The 20,291-nt window shown below is 40.0% G+C and overlaps 1 protein-coding gene across 1 annotated transcript in view; it reads left to right on the forward strand.

Moving 5' to 3' along the window:
• Positions 1 to 20,291, forward strand: part of LOC126419759 (uncharacterized) — a 316,376-nt gene that overhangs the window by 192,011 nt on the left and 104,074 nt on the right. Inside the window, exons 11-12 of the mRNA XM_050086933.1 lie at positions 13,047 to 13,175; positions 20,058 to 20,225. Coding sequence (XP_049942890.1) covers positions 13,047 to 13,175; positions 20,058 to 20,225 — 297 coding nt within the window. The remainder of the gene's footprint in view (positions 1 to 13,046; positions 13,176 to 20,057; positions 20,226 to 20,291) is intronic.

The raw sequence follows: 20,291 nt of genomic DNA on the forward strand, positions 1-20,291 counted from the left end.
ATCACAAAAAAAGGATAAGCAGATGGAGGATAGTCAACTAGTTTGACATAGTGAGCTATGATGGCATCCCATTCTCAACCTTATCTGCCATTCGTTTGAATGATCTAAGTAAGACCTTCAAGCTCAGGCAACTGTTATTGTTTCTTATAATGTATACCACAGTCTGCTCCTTGCTCTCTCTGTGGCTGCCAGAACAGCCTCTTTGTCATGTTGAATGGGACCTCCAGTGAGTGCTCTAGGTGATATTTCTGGTCTCTTGCTGCTGTTTTCCCAAGGATTACCATAATTCATGTACATTCAAACTGTTGTTGACAAACATACCTCTATCCTTCTGGGTTTGCTTCTCTGTGACAAAGGATAAAGCATGATTCCCAAAAGGGAATGTGTGTTATGCTGACTTACTTTCAGTTTCAGTGGGAGACAACACCTCAAATGTGTTGGTTAGCAGGATGGACGCTGTACCTAGAGTTCATCCTTATTTTTGCCTCCCATGTACAGGGCCTTTGACTTACTACCTTTGGTATCTCTAGTATGTCTTAGTAGCTTGCTGAACATACCAATGTGCAACAATTTCCAACTGCTAGACAGCACTCAGAGCTATTTCCACATTATGAACAGCAATTAACTCATCCAGTGTCTAACAGCAGCATTTGCAGTGGGGCTAGACTGTAGCTAGTGCAATGTTTTACTGAACAGTAAACAAATAAATTTAAACTGAGCTTGTTGATCTTCTTTTCTGGACCTGTTATGCTACAAGTATCACATGTTCCATTTAAGAACTTAAGTTATAACACCAGAAAAAGTTAATTTTATCATAAAAAGAGAAAAACTTGGGGTGACATTTATCAATTTCATGCAGACACTTGTAACTTATGTCTTAAACATTTGTTATTGTGAAGCTATGCTGAATAGCAAACTCATATAACAATATCAGAAATAGTGACATCGGCATTTGATAGTTGACCCCTACTTTCTAAACTCTTATATACAGTTGTTCTCCCATCACACAAGTATCACCATTGCAAGGATATTGACAGTAGGCCTGTTTGTTAGCTCAAGGACAGGCATGCTATTTGTGTTACTACAAAATAAAAGTTCCATGCATCTCTCCACTTACTGCAGTGGTCGTATTGGTGTACTTCTAAATATACAAAATAAAATGATTAAGTGACAGTGAGACTTAGCCAGTTTTGGAGATGTGCTTAGCCTAATGGTTACGGCAATTCCTCATAAGAAAACTGGTTAGAGCTGAGCAGGGCTTATGCACAGAGGGTTCCATACAAAAATAATTAATTTATATAGACCGTTCATCCATTCTGGAAATGAAGAAGCTCAACAATTTTCACCTGTTAGTAGTAGTTTATCCTGTAGTGAAGTAGAAGTGGATAGTTCCTGTGAATTATTATGGGTGGAGGTTACACTAAACAACCAAACTAGGTTAATAATTGGCTCCTTTTACCGACCTCCCGACTCAGCAGCATTAGTGGCAGAACAACTGAGAGAAAATTTGGAATACATTTCACATAAATTTTCTCAGCATGTTATAGTCTTAGGTGGAGATTTCAATTCACCAGATATAGACTGGGACACTCAGATGTTTAGGACGGGTGGTAGGGACAGAGCATCGAGTGACATTATACTGAGTGCACTATCCGAAAATTACCTCGAGCAATTAAACAGAGAACCGACTCGTGGAGATAACATCTTGGACCTACTGATAACAGACCCGAACTTTTCGACTCTGTATGTACAGAACAGGGAATCAGTGATCATAAGGCCGTTGCAGCATCCCTGAATATGGAAGTTAATAGGAATATAAAAAAAGGGAGGAAGGTTTATCTGTTTAGCAAGAGTAATAGAAGGCAGATTTCAGACTACCTAACAGATCAAAACGAAAATTTCTGTTCCGACACTGACAATGTTGAGTGTTTATGGAAAAAGTTCAAGGCAATCGTAAAATGCGTTTTAGACAGGTACGTGCCGAGTAAAACTATGAGGGACGGGAAAAACCCACCGTGGTACAACAACAAAGTTAGGAAACTACTGCGAAAGCAAAGAGAGCTCCACTCCAAGTTTAAACGCAGCCAAAACCTCTCAGACAAACAGAAGCTAAACGATGTCAAAGTTAGCGTAAGGAGGGCTATGTGTGAAGCGTTCATTGAATTCGAAAGTAAAATTCTATGTACCGACTTGACAGAAAATCCTAGGAAGTTCTGGTCTTACGTTAAATCAGTAAGTGGCTCGAAACAGCATATGCAGACACTACGAGATGATGATGGCATTGAAACAGAGGATGACACGCGTAAAGCTGAAATACTAAACACCTTTTTCCAAAGCTGTTTCACAGAGGAAGACCGCACTGCAGTTCCTTCTCTAAATCCTCGCTCAAACGAAAAAATGGCTGACATCGAAATAAGTGTCCAAGGAATAGAAAAGCAACTGGAATCACTCAATAGAGGAAAGTCCACTGGACCTGACGGGATACCAATTCGATTCTACAAAGAGTACGCGAAAGAACTTGCCCCCCTTCTAACAGCCGTGTACCACAAGTCTCTAGAGGAACGGAGGGTTCCTAATGATTGGAAAAGAGCACAGATAGTCCCAGTCTTCAAGAAGGGTTGTCGAGCTGATGCGCAAAACTATAGACCTATATCTCTTACGTCGATCTCTTGTAGAATTTTAGAACATGTTTTTTGCTCGCGTATCATGTCATTTCTGGAAACCCAGAATCTACTATGTAGGAATCAACATGGATTCCGGAAACAGTGATCGTGTGAGACCCAACTCGCCTTATTTGTTCATGAGACCCAGAAAATATTAGATACAGGCTCCCAGGTAGATGCTATTTTTCTTGACTTCCGGAAGGCGTTCGATACAGTTCCACACTGTCGCCTGATAAACAAAGTAAGAGCCTACGGAATATCAGACCAGCTGTGTGGCTGGATTGAAGAGTTTTTAGCAAACAGAACACAGCATGTTGTTATCAATGGAGAGACGTCTACAGACGTTAAAGTAACCTCTGGCGTGCCACAGGGGAGTGTTATGGGACCATTGCTTTTCACAATATATATAAATGACCCAGTAGATAGTGTCGGAAGTTCCATGCGGCTTTTCGCGGATGATGCTGTAGTATACAGAGAAGTTGCAGCATTTGAAAATTGTAGCGAAATGCAGGAAGATCTGCAGCGGATAGGCACTTGGTGCAGGGAGTGGCAACTGACCCTTAACATAGACAAATGTAATGTATTGCGAATACATAGAAAGAAGGATCCTTTATTGTATGATTATATGATAGCGGAACAAACACTGGTAGCAGTTACGTCTGTAAAATATCTGGGAGTATGCGTGCGGAACGATTTGAAGTGGAATGATCATATAAAATTAATTGTTGGTAAGGCGGGTACCAGGTTGAGATTCATTGGGAGAGTGCTTAGAAAACGTAGTCCATCAACAAAGGAGGTGGCTTACAAAACACTCGTTCGACCTATACTTGAGTATTGCTCATCAGTGTGGGATCCGTACCAGGTCAGGTTGACGGAAGAGATAGAGAAGATCCAAAGAAGAGCGGCGCGTTTCGTTACCGGGTTATTTGGTAACCGTGATAGCGTTACGGAGATGTTTAATAAACTCAAGTGGCAGACTCTGCAAGAGAGGCGCTCTGCATCGCGGTGTAACTTGCTCGCCAGGTTTCGAGAGGGTGCGTTTCTGGATGAGGGATCGAATATATTGCTTCCCCCTACTTACACCTCCCGAGGAGATCACGAATGTAAAATTAGAGAGATTAGAGCGCGCACGGAGGCTTTCAGACAGTCGTTCTTCCCGCGAACCATACGCGACTGGAACAGGAAAGGGAGGTAATGACAGTGGCACGTAAAGTGCCCTCCGCCACACACCATTGGGTGGCTTGCGGAGTATCAATGTAGATGTAGATGTAGATGTAGAATATTGATACTGGCAAGATATTTGTCCCAGGGATTGCAACACTTTGGAGAAGGTTTTAATTTCAAGTTTGATGATAGATAACAAATGGCAAAAGAAAAATTTTTGTGTGATGTAACTGCAAATTAACAGTTTTCTGATCCTTTCCTTTACTTGTACCATGAAACCTCGATTTTTGCAAAAATTTTTGATTCTATGTCAACAGGAAGTGTTCTATAGTTTTTTAATGAATGAGTTTGGGAGAATCTAAATATGTAACTAAATGGCCATATCTTTTGACTGTGTTGACTTAAAAGCTAACAAGAACCTTTGTATGTGACATAAATTCCAACTTGATACGTGTACCCATTCCTGAGAAAAAGGGTTTTAACAATCAGACAGACAGACAAACAGGTGGACAACAAAGTGATCCTACAAGGGTTCTTTTTTTACTGATTGAGATCCGGAACCCTAAAAACAAACAAATAAAAATTTTAAGAAAAAATGAAATCCAGATTCAAGACCTGCTGTTGACACAAGGTTTCATTTGTCAGTCTGTTTACATATAAAACACTCCTGGATCTTGGTTGGCATACATGCTTTCTGCTACTATTCCCTGCAGCCATGCAGTGGAGCATTCTTATAATGGGAGAACTTCTACACAAAAGGATTCAAATATTATGAGGAGACCAATGAATGATCATAACAATTTGAGCCAACTCAGAAGGTATATTAGATTTAAATTAAAAAAAAGGGGGGGTTGGGTAGAGACAGGGGAAGGGGGGTTAAATTTCAGTTGTATAACATAACTGTGCTCATGTATACGAGGGTGAGTCAAATGAAAACCTTAAATTTGTAATAACAAATTAAAATTTCATGTCATTATCCTGTAAGTTGGTAAGCATGCTAGAAACAGCATGCAGAACGGCATGTAGGTAACAGCATGTGCAGATGCACACATACTGTCACAGTATCAGTATAAAGATGGCCGCCCCACTTGCAACTTGCACCAGGGAGGAACAGCGTTCTGTTATTCAGTTTTTGCATAGTGAAGGTGTAAAACCTATTGAAATTCATTGACAAATGAAGGTTCAGTACGGTGATGCATGTTTGTCACAGCAGCAAGTCTACGAATGAAGTAGGAAGTTCGCAAATGGTGTGACTTCAGTGGAAGATGCTCCTCGTCCAGGTCAGACACAATGAGTTGTGACTCCACAGAACATTGCAGCAGTTGAAGCCATAGTGAAGGAAAACCACCGAGTGACACTGAATGACATTGCAGCATGCCTATAGATTAGTCACGGGTTGGCACACCACATTGTGCATGATGTGGTCCCGTTCCACAAAGTGCCTGCAAGATGGGTGCCACGGCAGCTTACTCCTGAAATGAGAGAACAACGTGTTGATACTTGTGAAGAACTTCTTTGGCGCCTTGAACAAGAAGGTGATGGCTTCCTTGCAAGCATTGTTACTGGGGATGAAACCTGGGTTTACTTCCGCCAACCAAAAATGAATAGAGCGAGCAAGGAATGGCGCCATTCCTCATCACCAAAACCAAAGAAGTTTTGAACAGGACCATCAGCAGGGAAGGTTATGCCGGCTCTCTTTTGGGACAAAAAAGGCTTCATTTTGGAGCATTACATGCCTAGAGGGACCACTATCACCAGTGCATCATACACAGATCTTCCAAAAAATCATCTGCGGCCTGCAATCAAATCAAAGCAATGTGGATTGCTGTCAGGAGGTGTCCTTTTGCAACATGACAATGTGAGGCCACACACTGCCCATAAAACAGTTGCAACAATCACAGACCTGCATTCTGAGTGTCTTCCTCATCCACCATACTCACCAGACCTTGCCCCAAGTGATTTCCATATGTTTGGACCACTCAAAGATGCAATGAGAGGAAAGAAGTTCCGTTCTGATGAAGAGGTACACCACGTGGTGCATGTGGTTGTGTTGACTATGAAAAGAATTTTTTTCTAAAGGAATTTATGCACTTAGTAAGCACTGGAGGACTTGCATTGAGTGAATGGGAGATTATGTTGAAAAGTGATACAGCTTTGTACCACTTCTGCATGGTAAATAATATTTTAAAAAATATTTAAGGTTTTCAGTTGACTCACCCTTGTATGATTATGGAGACCATTTCAATTCTTTACTGCAGTCGCTCTGCTACTATTATTTTGAAACATTTTTATGACTTACATGAAAATTCATGTGAATTAAGCATGAACATATCTATTCAAAAAAGCAGATAAAATTCCCTTGATGCCTTCCTGAGAAACAATCTCCATTCCTTTCCAATTAACAATGTAAGTGTAGACCAAATGTGGCTTGAATTCAAAGAAATAGTATCAACAGCAATTAAGCAATTTATACCAAATACATTAACAAACAATGGAGCTGATCCTCTTTGGTACACAAAATAGATCAGAACACAGTTGCAGAAAGTAATGCAAAATCTCTAAGACTGGTGATCTTTTACAGAAGCTTGAAATTTAGCACAGATTTCAATGTGAGATGCTTATAACAACAAAACTTTGTCTCAGAACCTGGCAGAAAATTCAAAGAGATTCTGGACATATGTAAACTATGCTAGTGGCAAGACATACTCGACGCCTTCTCTGCATGATAGTAATGGAAATACCAACAATGACAGTGCTGATAAAGCACAGATACCAAACACAGCCTTCTGAAATTCCTTCATCAAAGAAGATGAAGTAAATATTCCATAATTTGAATCAAGAATAGCTGTCAATGTGAGTAACTTAGAAGTAGATATGCTCAATGTAGTTAAACAACTTAAATCACTTAATAAAAGAAAGTCTTTTGCTCCAGATTGTACAACAATCAGGTTCCTCTCAGAGTATGCTGATGCAATAGCTCCATACTGATCAACATGGAAGTAAAAAAACGGAGGGACTTATGCTGTACATTGTTTTGTAGCCAGAGTAAGTGCCATTTTAAGTAGCCCAAGACATTAGCAGATTACTGTTTATGAGTGCTTATTGTTCCTTATTTCTGCCATGTATGTGCAACAACTGTGTTAAATACTAAAAATTATAGAGCTTACATGAATAACATAGTGTCAGGATGGCAATTTCGAATGTTTTTCTGTTCATGAACATGTATTTGCTCTAGTAATAAGACACAGTCAGAGTGACATCACAAGGAAGTGCTACTGTGGTGAATTATGGGAGTATAAATGCAGTGAACCTAATGTTTTGGGCTAGATAAGATGGCAGACATCAGCATCAGTTTATGACATAATGCCACTTTTTTTTTTTTTTTTTTTTTTTTTTTTTTTTTTTTTTTTTTTTTTTTTTTTTTTTTTACATACATGCTTAATTACCATATAAAACTGCTCACTACATGAAAGATCCATATCTAAAGACTGAAAAGTTCCACAGGCCACATCAATATTCAAGAAAGGTAGTAGAAGTAACCCACTAACTTGCAGGCCCAATCATTAGCATTGATATTCAGCAAGATTCTGGAACATATATTGTGTTCGAACATTATGAATCACCTCAAAGAGAATGGCCTATTGAGACATAGTCAACATGGATTTAGAAAATATTGTTCTTGTGAAACACAACTAGCTCTTTACTTACATGAAATGTTGAGTGCTATTGACAAGGGATTTCGAATTGACTGAATATTTCTAGATTTCCAACAGACTTTTGACACTGTACCACACAAGCAGCTGGCAATTAAATTGCATGCTTATGGAATATCATCTCAGTTTTCTGACTGGATTCATAATTTCCTGTCAGAGAGGTCACAGTTTGTAGTAACTGACAGAATGTCACAGAGTAAAACTGAAGTGATTTCTGTCATTTCCCAAGGTAGTGTTATAGGCCATCTGCTGTTCCTTTTCTGTATAAATGATTTAGAAGATAACTTGAGCAGCCATCTTAGGTTGTTTGCAGATGATGCTGTTGTTTATCAACTAGTAAACTCATCAGAAGATCAAAACAAATTGCAAAACAATTTAGAAGAGATATCTGTATGGTGCAAAAATTGGCAGTTGACCCTAAGTAACAAACAGTGTGAGGTATCCACATGGGAGCTAAAAGGAATCCATTAAACTTCAGTTACATGATAAATCAGTCAAATATACAGGCTGTAAATTCAGCTAAATACCTATGAATTACAAGGTGCGACAATAAAGTAATGAGATGGATGTGGAAAAAAATGTTGCTTACTGTTTTAGATAAGTTTAGTGTTGTCTCCTTCAAAGTAGTTCCCTTCTGACTGCACACACTTTTTCCAGCACTTCTGCCATTGTTGGTAACATTTCTGGAACCCATTTTCTGTAATATCCTCCACGACCCTCGTCACAGCTTTTGGACATCTTGGGTTGTTTGAAAATGGTGTCCCTTGACTGCTGTTTTGACTCTTGGTAGAAAGTCACACAGAGCCATATCTGGTGAATAAGGTGGCTGTGGTAGTCCTGAAATTTGTTTTGACTTTAAAAATTGCTGTACTGACAGAACAGTATGGGATGGTGCATTATCATGATGCAGAATCTAATTATCAACACAAATCTTTCTCATACCAAGACCTTCAGTTATTATTAGATGAAACATTTCTCGATTGATGTTCGGTTCTTCTGCAATCATTTCCACAGATAATCTTTGATAAGATTGTATGAGTTCGCACACCTTGGCAAAGTTGACATCCGTCCGTGAAGTTGATGGTCATTCACTGTGGTCTTCATCTTCAACATTCATTCTGCTTTCGCTAATCATTTTATGCCAATGAAAAACTTGAGCTCTTGACATAACCTTCTCTCCAAAAGCCTTCTGAAGCTTACCATGTTGTCGTATTTTCGCCCAATTTAACGCAAAAAGAAATGGCATACCGTTGCACAGTATTATGCAGTTTCATTTCCATGACAAGAGACAAAAACACATATTAACTTATTACAGCACAACTCATCAATGAGCAGTTGCATGAATCTGCTGCTTAGACTAGAAGCAGCTTATAGACCAAGGTCAAAGATATTGTGCCTACACAAGCCTGCAGGGATGCCACATCCTGCAAAGAAAATCAGTCTCATTACTTTATTGTCAGACCTCATACAATTGCAAACAACTTCAGTTGGAAAAAACACACAGGAAACGTTGTGGGAAGAGCAAACCAAATACTGTGTTTTATTGGCAGAACACATAGTAAATGTAACAGATCTATTAAAGAGACTGTCGCTTACACTACACTTGTCTGTACTCTTCTGCAGTACTGCTGCACAGTCTGAGATTGTTACCAAATAGGGTTAATACAGTACACTGTGAAAGTTCAAAGAAAAGCAGCACATTTTGTATAACCCAAAATAAAGAAGAGAATGTCACAGGGATGATAGAGGATTTGGGATGGACATCATTAAAAACAAAGGTGTTTTTCATTGCAGCAGAATCTTCTCATGAAATTTCATTCACCACCTTTCTCCTCAGTATGCAAAAATATTTTGTTAATGTTGATCTACATAGGGAGATATGATCAGCATAATAAAATAGGGGATATCAGAACTTGTACAGAAAGATGTAGGTGTTCGTTTTTTTCTGCATGCTGTTCGAAATTGAAATAATGGAGAATTATTGTGAAGGTGGTTTGATGAACCCTCTGCCAGGCACTTAAGCAGAGTATCCATGCTGATGTAGATGTAGATGTAAATAATGATACTAGAAATCTGCTGTGCTGCTTAAATGATATTAATCTGAAATTATGCTTGCTTTCTTTCCATTTTAGTTAACAGTTTTTCTTGTGGAAACTTGGATATTATACGAGGGCAGTTCAATAAGTAATGCAACACATTTTTTTTCTGAAACAGGGGTTGTTTTATTCAGCATTGAAATACACCAGGTTATTCCCCAATCTTTTAGCTACACAACACTATTTTTCAACGTAATCTCCATTCAATGTTACGGCCTTACGCCACCTTGAAATGAGGGCCTGTATGCCTGCACGGTACCATTCCACTGGTTGATGTCAGAGTCAACGTTGTACTGCATCAATAACTTCTTCATCATCCGCGTAGTGCCTCCCACGGATTGAGTCCTTCATTGGGTCAAACATATGGAAATCCGACGGTCCGAGATCGGGGCTGTAGGGTGCATGAGGAAGAACAGTCCACTGAAGTTTTGTGAGCTCCTCTCAGGTGCGAAGACTTGTGTGAGGTCTTGCATTGTCATGAAGAAGGAGAAGTTCGTTCAGATTTTTGTGCCTACGAACACGCTGAAGTCGTTTTTTCAATTTCTGAAGAGTAGCACAATACACTTCAGAGTTGATCGTTTGACCATGGGGAAGGACATCGAACAGTATAACCCCTTCAGCGTCCCAGAAGACTGTAACCATGACTTTACCGGCTGAGGGTATGGCTTTAAACTTTTTCTTTGTAGGGGAGTGGGTGTGGCGCCACTCCATTGATTGCCGTTTTGTTTCAGGTTCGAAGTGATGAACCCATGTTTCATCGCCTGTAACAGTCTTTGACAAGAAATTGTCACCCTCAGCCACATGACGAGCAAGCAATTCCGCACAGATGGTTCTCCTTTGCTCTTTATGGTGTTCGGTTAGACAACTAGGGACCCAGCGGGAACAAACCTTTGAATATCCCAACTGGTGAACAATTGTGACACCACTACCAGCAGAGATGTCAAGTTGAGCACTGAGTTGTTTGATGGTGATCCGTCGATCATCTCGAACGAGTGTGTTCGCACGCTCCGCCATTGCAGGAGTCACAGCTGTGCACGGCCGGCCCGCATGCGGGAGATCAGACAGTCTTGCATGACCTTGCGGCGATGATGACACATGCTTTGCCCAACGACTCACCATGCTTTTGTCCACTGCCAGATCACCGTAGACATTCTGCAAGCACTTATGAATATCTGAGATGCCCTGGTTTTCCGCCAAAAGAAACTCCATCACTGCCCGTTGTTTGCAACGCACATCCGTTACATTCGCCATTTTAACAGCTCTGTACAGCGCTGCCACCTGTCGGAAGTCAATGAAACTATACGAGACAAAGCGGGAAAGTTTGAAAATATTCCACATGAAATTTCCGGTTTTTTCAACCAAAATTGGCCGAGAAAAAAAATGTGTAGCATTACTTATTGAACTGCCCTCGTACATATGGAAAAAGACTTAATTTGCTCTGAATGAAAGGAGTCCTGACCAAGGCTGACCAAGTATGTTGTATAATTTACAAACAAGTGGAAACTTATGCAGACTATTTCAGATATAGGTATGGAAATGAAAGGAAGTACAACAATACTGCAGGGAGCAATTACTTGGAAATGTCATAGTTACCAATGCATCAGGAAACTGTCACAGAAGCATTAGTGTAATGACTCATGCTGTAAGATCAGAGCAATAACATAGCTTCAGTAGATTACAATCCAGTTAATTCATTTTGGATTATTCCTTATTATATAAAAATTATACATTGCAATATACATGCATTCTAATACATTCAATCTCATAAACAAAATGGATATCCACTCCTATTTTAATCTTCTCATGTCACAGAAATGATAAATCACAAATAAAAACAATGAAAAATATTAAGGTCTGTTAAAATAACTGAACATTGGTATATAGAAAAGTTGCACAACTGATAAAATATGATTTAACTGAAAGTAAATTTTGAATAAGAACTCGATGATAAGAGCATGACAGAAGATGGAATGAGGGGAAGAAGATGCTAAGAGAAACATGAAAAAAAAAAAAAAAGAAAAAAACACGCCACTGAGCTTACACAGTAAAATATCAAATAATGTTGGTAGGAGTTACGAAATAATGCTATGTTTGCCATGAAACAACCCACTTAGTCATTATAGCTATTTTAATGGTGCAGGGTTGTTGTTTAATCAATTCAAATAAGTCGCTTTGAACTGATGCTTAAGTTGTAGAAGGCAGTGAAAAAAAAAAAATGAAAACAAACAGAAATCCTTCCATCCTGTTGCTGCGTCAGGACTGGTATGTTACATTTCCAAATTTTCGCAGAGAACCATCCATACTGGATACGTGCTATTATCATGGTGGGCAAATGGTCTGCCCGACAGGAGGCCCTAGCCACACGGCATTTCCATTTCCATTATGGTGGGCTCCCCACTCCCAAAGGCATTTTGAAGCTACTGCCAGCATGCATCCTCCTAATCCCCCTCCCCCCCCCCCCTCCCCCTCTCTCAGTGGGAATCCATGTACCTCTCTATCTGTGTCCACTGTACTCAGTGAAGTACATGCTTGATTCTTGAGCTCAATGGCTTTTATACGATGTTTTTATGAAATTAATTAATGACTGTCTTCATGCTCACTCAGTCATATGAAAGTCCCAATTTATCTCTTCCAGAATACATTCCTGAAATCTTAAACAAAGGGATTACAAATGATAAAGAGGTGTAAAGGTTGTAGTTCAGGCCCACCATGTGTTCAGAGAGACATTTATATTTATCCAGAATGAGATTTTCACTCTGCAGCAGAGTGTGCACTGATATGAAACTTCCTGGAAGATTAAAACTGTGTGCCGGACTGAGACTCGAACTCGGGATCAAGTTTCATTTATATTTATCTTCCATCATGAAAGTCAATACCTTGTACAATGACCAGTGGCATCAATATTGCTAAGTGCAATTACAATTGTATTTGTAGTATGGCTCCAGTACAAAAGGTAATGATATTACATGCTTCTTCTCAATGAAGCATAGACACAGTAGAACATAGCATAGAGCTCAAACTCATGGATTACAGCAGACAGCTACCAATCAAATAATTTTACTGCAGTCAATAAATTGGCTCACTGTCAGTATACGTATTTGATTTGCATACCTAAGAGAACATAATAACTGTTCATGTTAACTACTTATGCTGCTGTCAGTGAGTGGATGAAACTGTAAAGGGGGGAGGGGGGGAGGAGAGAGAAAGAGGGAGAGAGAGAGAGAGAGAGAGAGAGAGAGAGAGAGAGAGAGAGAGAGAGAGAGAGAGAGAGAGAGAGAGAGAGATATGACTGGTGAGTGAATGGGTGCTCATGTAAAGGCTACCAAAATGTAAAATGAATGTTCACTGATGACCTTGCGCTTAAAAGCCCATAAGCTGCAACACACACATAAATGAATGTTTTTTTACAGATAATGCCCCGAGCTCAGAACGCTCATGCTTATGTGAATGCAGGCTTCTTGGTTCAGCTCGACAGGACGAAAGCTGGCCACATAGTTGGCAGACCAAGAATAGTATTTGGAGGAATTAACAAAGACACAGTAAGTAACAATTCAAAATTAATGTACTATTAAGTCACATTAACTTGTATCATAATTTGGGAAACTTACTACTTAATTAATGAGGTATCTTGTACAAGAACCATTCCAACAAGCATTCAGTCCAAACACTCTGGTCATGTGAAACCCAATATGTGCTTATCTTACATGACATCTGAAAGTCACAAACCAGCGAGTAAAGCTGGTTGCAGCATTTCTTGATTTCAGAAAAACTTTCAACTCTGTATCACAATTATGACTGTTAAAGAAAGTACTATCATATGAAGTATCAAGCAGAACTTGTGACTGGATTTCTTATTAGGGAGGCCACAGCATGTTATCTTGGATGAAGAATCTTTAATAGATGTAGAAGTGACTTCTGACATACCCCAGGTATATAATTAATGATATGGCAGACAATATTAATAGTATACTCAGATGTTCCACAGATTATGCAAGTACCTGTAATTAAGTAGTATCTCAAAAAAGCTTCACAAATATTGAGGTAGAATGCATAATTTACTCTGCAGGGGAGTGTGCAGTATTATGAAGACAGATTAAAACTGTGTACCAGATTGGTCTGGTACATAGTTTTAGTCTGCCAGTAAGCTTCATCCACTGAGATTGTGATAAGATTTGAAATCTTGGCAGCTTTGTTTAAATGTTCAGAAAAAATTATACCTTTCACAAAATGTGAAAAGTGATATTTTATGATTACAGTAACTTTGAATCACAACTTGAATAGTTTCAAGGGATGTGGAATGGAATGCTGACTAAGCTATACAGGGTCAGTTTATGGCCCAAGCAATGCAGTGTTTCATAATAATATAATAATAATGTCATGTGGCTAGGGCCTCCTGTCGGGTCGACCATTCGCCAGGTGCAAGTCTTTCGATTTGATGCCACTTCGGTGACTTGCACACTGATGGGGATGAAATGATGATAATTAGGACAACACAACACTCAGTCCCTGAGCAGAGAAAATCTATGACCCAGCCAGGCCCTTAGGATTGACATTCTGTTGCACTGACCATTCAGCTACCGGGGTGGACAGTGTTTCATAATGATGTGGCCTAATAATCAAAATGATTTTATTCAGAAAAAAAGAATTAGATGATATTTTTTGTATTTCTGATACAGTTTCTTCGATGGAAAGTGGAACAAACTGTAAGTAACAGAATTAAAAAGGTCCACTATTAACCTAAAAACATAGCAGAAATATTATATTTTCATTCTTTCCACACAGTTTAATAACAAACACATTTTTTACTGAAACTGGAATGATGGAATAGATCTAGTTCTTTCTGTTTTCACCAAAAGCATTTAAAGATCTCAGGAATTTCCTTAAGTAGAAATGGACTCCTGTAATATTTAGTGCTGGAATAAGAGTCAGAAATTTATTTCTGTTTCAGAGGAATTTCTGTGTAGAACTAAGAAGAGAAAACAGCCCATTTCCATGAATACTAGATTTATATTTGGGGGCAAATGATACGTCACTTGTGTGGGAAAATATTCTCAAATAGGCTGTGAAACTACGACTAGTGTTAATCCATCCATATTAATTATTATTTGAATTACTTCTAGATTACTTTTTATATAGACTGCATATTAATGGAAGATAAGGTACTTTCTAAAAAGCCGCTGGTCTTCTTCTTACAGTACTCACTTGGCATTTTTGTCAACTATTTCATACAAAACACTTATATAACTTTACAGATTTCAGAAACTATTGTCAGATCTCTACATTCTGGAAAAGTTAAAATCTATTTACCATGAACATTATTGTATGCAGAATTTACATCACTCCGTAAGTTACAGAAGGAATGGCTAGTAAGGCATCGTGCCTGACGTCTGCTAGCAACCAGTTAAAGAATATTTCATTAGAAAGTAAAACTCCATTGTGCACTCTAGACAGGGATGTATAGCTGATAAGGAAATTATTTTCACTTCCAGTATTTTGATTCACCATAAATTGATCATTAGATTTGCGATACTGGCATATGAATACAAGAATCTCCAATGTCCCTGAGATGCTTGCATGAGGTATTCAGTTACTTACTTCACCTTCTGTGTCACATTTCTGTAACATAAATACTGTTTTCCCCATGCCTCAGAAAATCATACCATCAAACAATACTGAAGTCAATCAAAGGTGGCAAGCCACTTCCACCCAGGATTGGGCAGTGGTGGAGGCTTGTGGCAGAGATACAACCAGTGGCAGCTCATTAAAACATTATCAACAAGTCACTTTATTACAACTTATGAAGCTACACTCAAATGTCACAGTGTGGTGGCCATGCAACAAATAGTATGAGGTGAAGTGGGAGCATGCAGCACAGTGTTGGCTGGTGTCTAACAAGCAGGTCTTGATGTATGTGGCTGGCTAGTAACACATGACCCAGTTAAGTGTGCCCTTCTGCATGCAAGTGGCACCAGCAGTTCAAGAGACTACTAGAGCACTTGTAGGGGATGATATAAATCCCAGTGGAAGTTCTCCCTCAGTCAGTGGAGCCGCCACAGTTCCCACACCAACATAGAAGAGTAAGAGATGATGATGATGATGATGATGATGTTTGGATTATGGGGCGCTCAACTGCGTGGTTATCAGAGCCCGTACAAATTCCCAACCTTTTCTCAGTCCAGTCTTGCCACATCCATGAATGATGATGAAATGATGAGGACAACACAAACACACAGTCACCTCGAGGCAGGTGAAAATCCCTGACCCTGCCGGGAATTGAACCCGGGACCCCGTGCTCAGGAAGTGAGAACGCGACCACGAGACCATGAGCTGCATATGGAGAGTAAGTGGCTATACTGCCCTGATAATGACCTGCTGCTCCCTGGGTAGGAGTCGAGCTGCTGCTGGGACAACCCTGGATTGGCCCAACAGTGAAGCAGCACCAAGTCCTGGAAGGTGGACTTGACACTAGTAAATGGTGCGATGTTTGCAGCTGGCCAGGTTTGTGGTGGCAAATTGTTTTCCCATGGTGCAGCAGCACCTGGAGTAGCCCTCTTGTGGTGGTATTTGTACTGCAGGGCTGTGAATATCTGTGCTAAAAAGTCAGAACTATTTATGATAGCAGTTCTTTGGTTGAGCAAAGAAAGATGCCACTTCTAGGCATGTTCCTGCAATATTTCTGTGGCCTGCCTGGTAGGTTCTTATCTATGACCGAGAGTTCTGAAGAAAATTTGTTTAATCAAGGTTTTCGAGAAGCCAAAGAACAACTAGGTGAAGAACTTAAACAGTGGAAAGAAAACAATGAGAGATCTTGCCTGATCTATCTTGAAATAAATAAACAGCCCCATCACTGCAACCAGCATGCCTCTATCCTGTGCCACTGGCTCCCTGCAGTTTCTGCAATGCTGTACTGCTATAGCCTTACATGTATAGAGTTGCCGGTAAAAGTGGGTGGCATCACATTATCCTCCGTCCTTTGATTGACATAGGCCCTACATCTCCATCCTGCACCAATATAAAACATAATTCAACATGCATTGACAACAATGTTCAATGCTAATAAAAATATGCACTCTGTGAATGCCAGGCAATGTGAAACACAATTTTCAATGGCTACAATTTTACCTTACAATGTTTAGTTCATTTACAATGACAAGATTACATCTTTGTTACACTAATTAACAGTCCTGACCTCTACTGATGCTAGCTGGTAGTATGATGGAAAATTCTGCTGAACAGGCTCCACAATGAGTTCAAATTTAGGTGGCAACTCTTCCTGTATCTTCTGCAACCCCATCAAGTACAGCTCTGGTGTTATCAGTACTAGATTCAGCTGTCTGTGGGCTGTCAGCTGTACAGTGAGTGGTTTCCCATATCCTTGCCTTTACCCTCTGCACATCCAAAATGCTATCTGCTACTGTCTGGAACAGCTTCACAATTATGATTCTTGTATGCAACACATCTACTAAGACCTGCATAGCACCAAGATCCCAATTCATGTATTATTTAGTACCTCCTGTTCCAGGCTTTACAGCTGTGTGGTATGCTAATCTACCACTGTCTTTCCTTCACCTTTTCTGTGGTATCGTTCAGATCCATAATGTAGCTCTTGTCTATAATTGCGAATGTAGTTTTCAAGATTCTATCCCCAGCATCCAACCAACCCCTTTTCCTCCATTGTAAGACACATTGACATGCTGCATCACATCTATCACTTACAGCATCTGCTCCTGTAACTGTGTGTAAGACTTATATAGTTTATCCATCTCCTAAAACTTCTCTGAGTACACCTCTGCCCTTTTCTTCCAATAGTAGTTGAGCAAACACATTCTCCAATTTCCTCACCTCATTTCTCATCTACCAGGCATAACAGACTAGCCTCAGTGCCCATCAGTGACTTGTAATCACATCTTGTCTGGTAAACAGCACTCTGCTCTCCAGATGCTGATCCTACAGTGCTCCCACTCTGCCCTCATCACATAGTTGTAAAGCACAGCCATGACTAGAGTTCCCCTTCATCCTTATTCCCAAAGTACGGCATCCTGAGAACAAATAGTTGCTGGCTTTATTCACACTTCTCACTTCCTTGACCTGAATGCATACAGTAGCCGCTGTGTGGGCCTTGTAAAATTCTCTCGCTCACTTGTCTGCTGACTTTTTCTTACCTGCTTCTCAGTCAGTGCCCTTTGCTGAGTGGTCAGCACATCTGACAGCCACCCAGTGGATTCCTCTCCCTGCCACAGCTGCCATCAGGAAGGGTGGTAGATTGATGCCCATGGGTGTTGCTGTAGAAGGCCTGGCCAGAACAAGGTTCAGTGGAGCTGCATGGAACTGAATGCTTCACGGGGTATGGAGAGGCAGATGACTGCTGACCAGGATGGCAGAGATGAAAATTTTGGTTATGCCATAGGCAGCCATGGGCTGAAATCACAGCATACATTATGGGATCATGGTGGGTGGAGATCACCCCATGGGTCAAGATTGAGTTGCTCCAAACTCAAGGACCCTTAAGGGGCACCCAAGCAAAAGGAAGAGGTGACAACAACAATTCAACAATCATTGAAATTCATGGAAGGTGAATGCCATCCAATTATCTGAAACCAAAATGCATGGGTTGCCTGCAAGAGAAAAAGTGACCGAAATGATTTAGGACATGTGTAATATGAAAGGGAAATGAAGGAAGAAATCAAAGCCAACCACTTGGAGTCCAAAAATGCACCAAAAAAGTCTAGGTATATACTCTTTCATGGATCTACAGTGTTGGGTCAGCAAGAGAATTTCTAAGGAGGCACAGATAGATGGGCCTGACAGGCAAAATATATTCGGACAAGGTCCATGATATCACAGTCAATACTGGATCAGAACACACGCTCCCGCATGAAGCTTTTTGCCTACAACATGACCCAACATGCAGTGTGCAGGAAATGCAGCACTCATGGCTGAATAGAAGTATGAAATGGGGCATGTCAGTGGTCCTTGTCCAAGTCCCACAGAAGAATCTCTTGGTTTAAGCGCAGCTGATTTTGCTGTAGCCAATAAGTGTGAAAATTAGACACAGAGTGTATGTCTGGTCACCTGTGTTGCACAGAATCAATGAGGAGGTGTATGGTCAGGTCCTTTTGGGTGGCATCCACAGCATTGTGTTGAGGGGAAAGATAAGATAGCCAAATTGAGCTCAAAGTCAAATGAGAGACACACCAACTCATGTTGGCGAAAATCTGGGTCAAATCCCATGGATATCAGGACAGCACATCTGTGCTAGCATGTAACACTGCTCCCTGGTATTGGATAGAATGATTAAAATCAGACAAGTGTGGTGCTCATTGTTAAGGAATGGACAGTCCAGCCACTAAGTGATGTTTAGGGGAAGGGAGCTAAAGAGAGGCTTTCTGCACATGTGTAGTGGGTATGACACTGCTGCTAGATGGTACAGTGGTTAAAAGCTGAATTAACTCTCTGCAATGCACTGCATTGAGTTGGAATTTGGAGGTTCTTGTTTCTCTTAGGATCTTGTTTCTCATGTTTTAATTTAATGAGTCAGTATTAAGCCACAGGCAGTGATTAGTTGAAATGCCACACCTTTTTTGATAAGGGATGCAAGGTCTCAACTAAACACCATCATTGCCCCCTGTGGGCACACAGAAGGCCTCTGTTCAGCTCCCAGCTGGGAGTGATATGAATGCTATTTTCATCCAACTGTGAGAACTTTATAGCTCATGCATAATTCCTTTTCATGGCTTCAATAAATTTTGTCACTGCTGGTGTAATGTCTTGCAGAAGCAATGAGAGGGACTACCACTGTCTGATGGTGTCAAACAGTTATTTCAGTAAAATAATACACAATATTGTCTGGCAGCAAACCTGAGGTGTGTGTTTGCAACACATCCATTGGAAAGCCTAAAAAATTAATCAGATTCTGTGCTGTCTAGATACTAATCACTTGTTTAGTATAAGCACAAAACAGATTGTAGTTGTGCAAGACAAAAGTAAGAAGGTGATATTTAACCATAAACTCAATATAATTCAGAGCAAAAATAAGTAAGCTGTGCGGGATTAGCCGAGTGGTCTAAGGCGCTGCAGTCATGGACTGTGCGGCTGGTCCCGGCGGAGGTTCGAGTCCTCCCTCGGGCATGGGTGTGTGTGTTTGTCCTTAGGATAATTTAGGCTAAGTAGTGTGTAAGCTTAGGGACTGATGACCTTAGCAGTTAAGTCCCATAAGATTTCACACACATTTTTTTGAGCAAAAATAAGTAAATGTTATAAAATAATAGGTGTAGTGTTCAGATTGTACTATGAACCCTAAAATTACTCTCTTTACCTCAGAGTCTAGGCTTACTTAGCACACTAAAAGCTTACATGGTAGATCATTTTCCATAATCCTGGATATGCAGTTGTATTACATTCTAACATTCATTTTCCTTTAGATACATGCTACAAAAACTGAAGAATTTCTGGAGGATAAAAATGTTTATGATAAGATGGTTCTACTCCATGCCCTGGAAATACTTGATTCTGAACTGAAACCAGACTACACACCACCAGATGCTACTCCGGAATATCGCAAACAACTAGCAGAAGGACTATTTTATAAGGTAAAAGTCTTAATTATGTTAAGTTTTTATATCATAAATACTATTGATACTATTTAACATCCAGCA

This window comes from Schistocerca serialis, chromosome 9, assembly GCF_023864345.2.
Source record: "Schistocerca serialis cubense isolate TAMUIC-IGC-003099 chromosome 9, iqSchSeri2.2, whole genome shotgun sequence".
NCBI lineage: Eukaryota > Metazoa > Arthropoda > Insecta > Orthoptera > Acrididae > Schistocerca > Schistocerca serialis.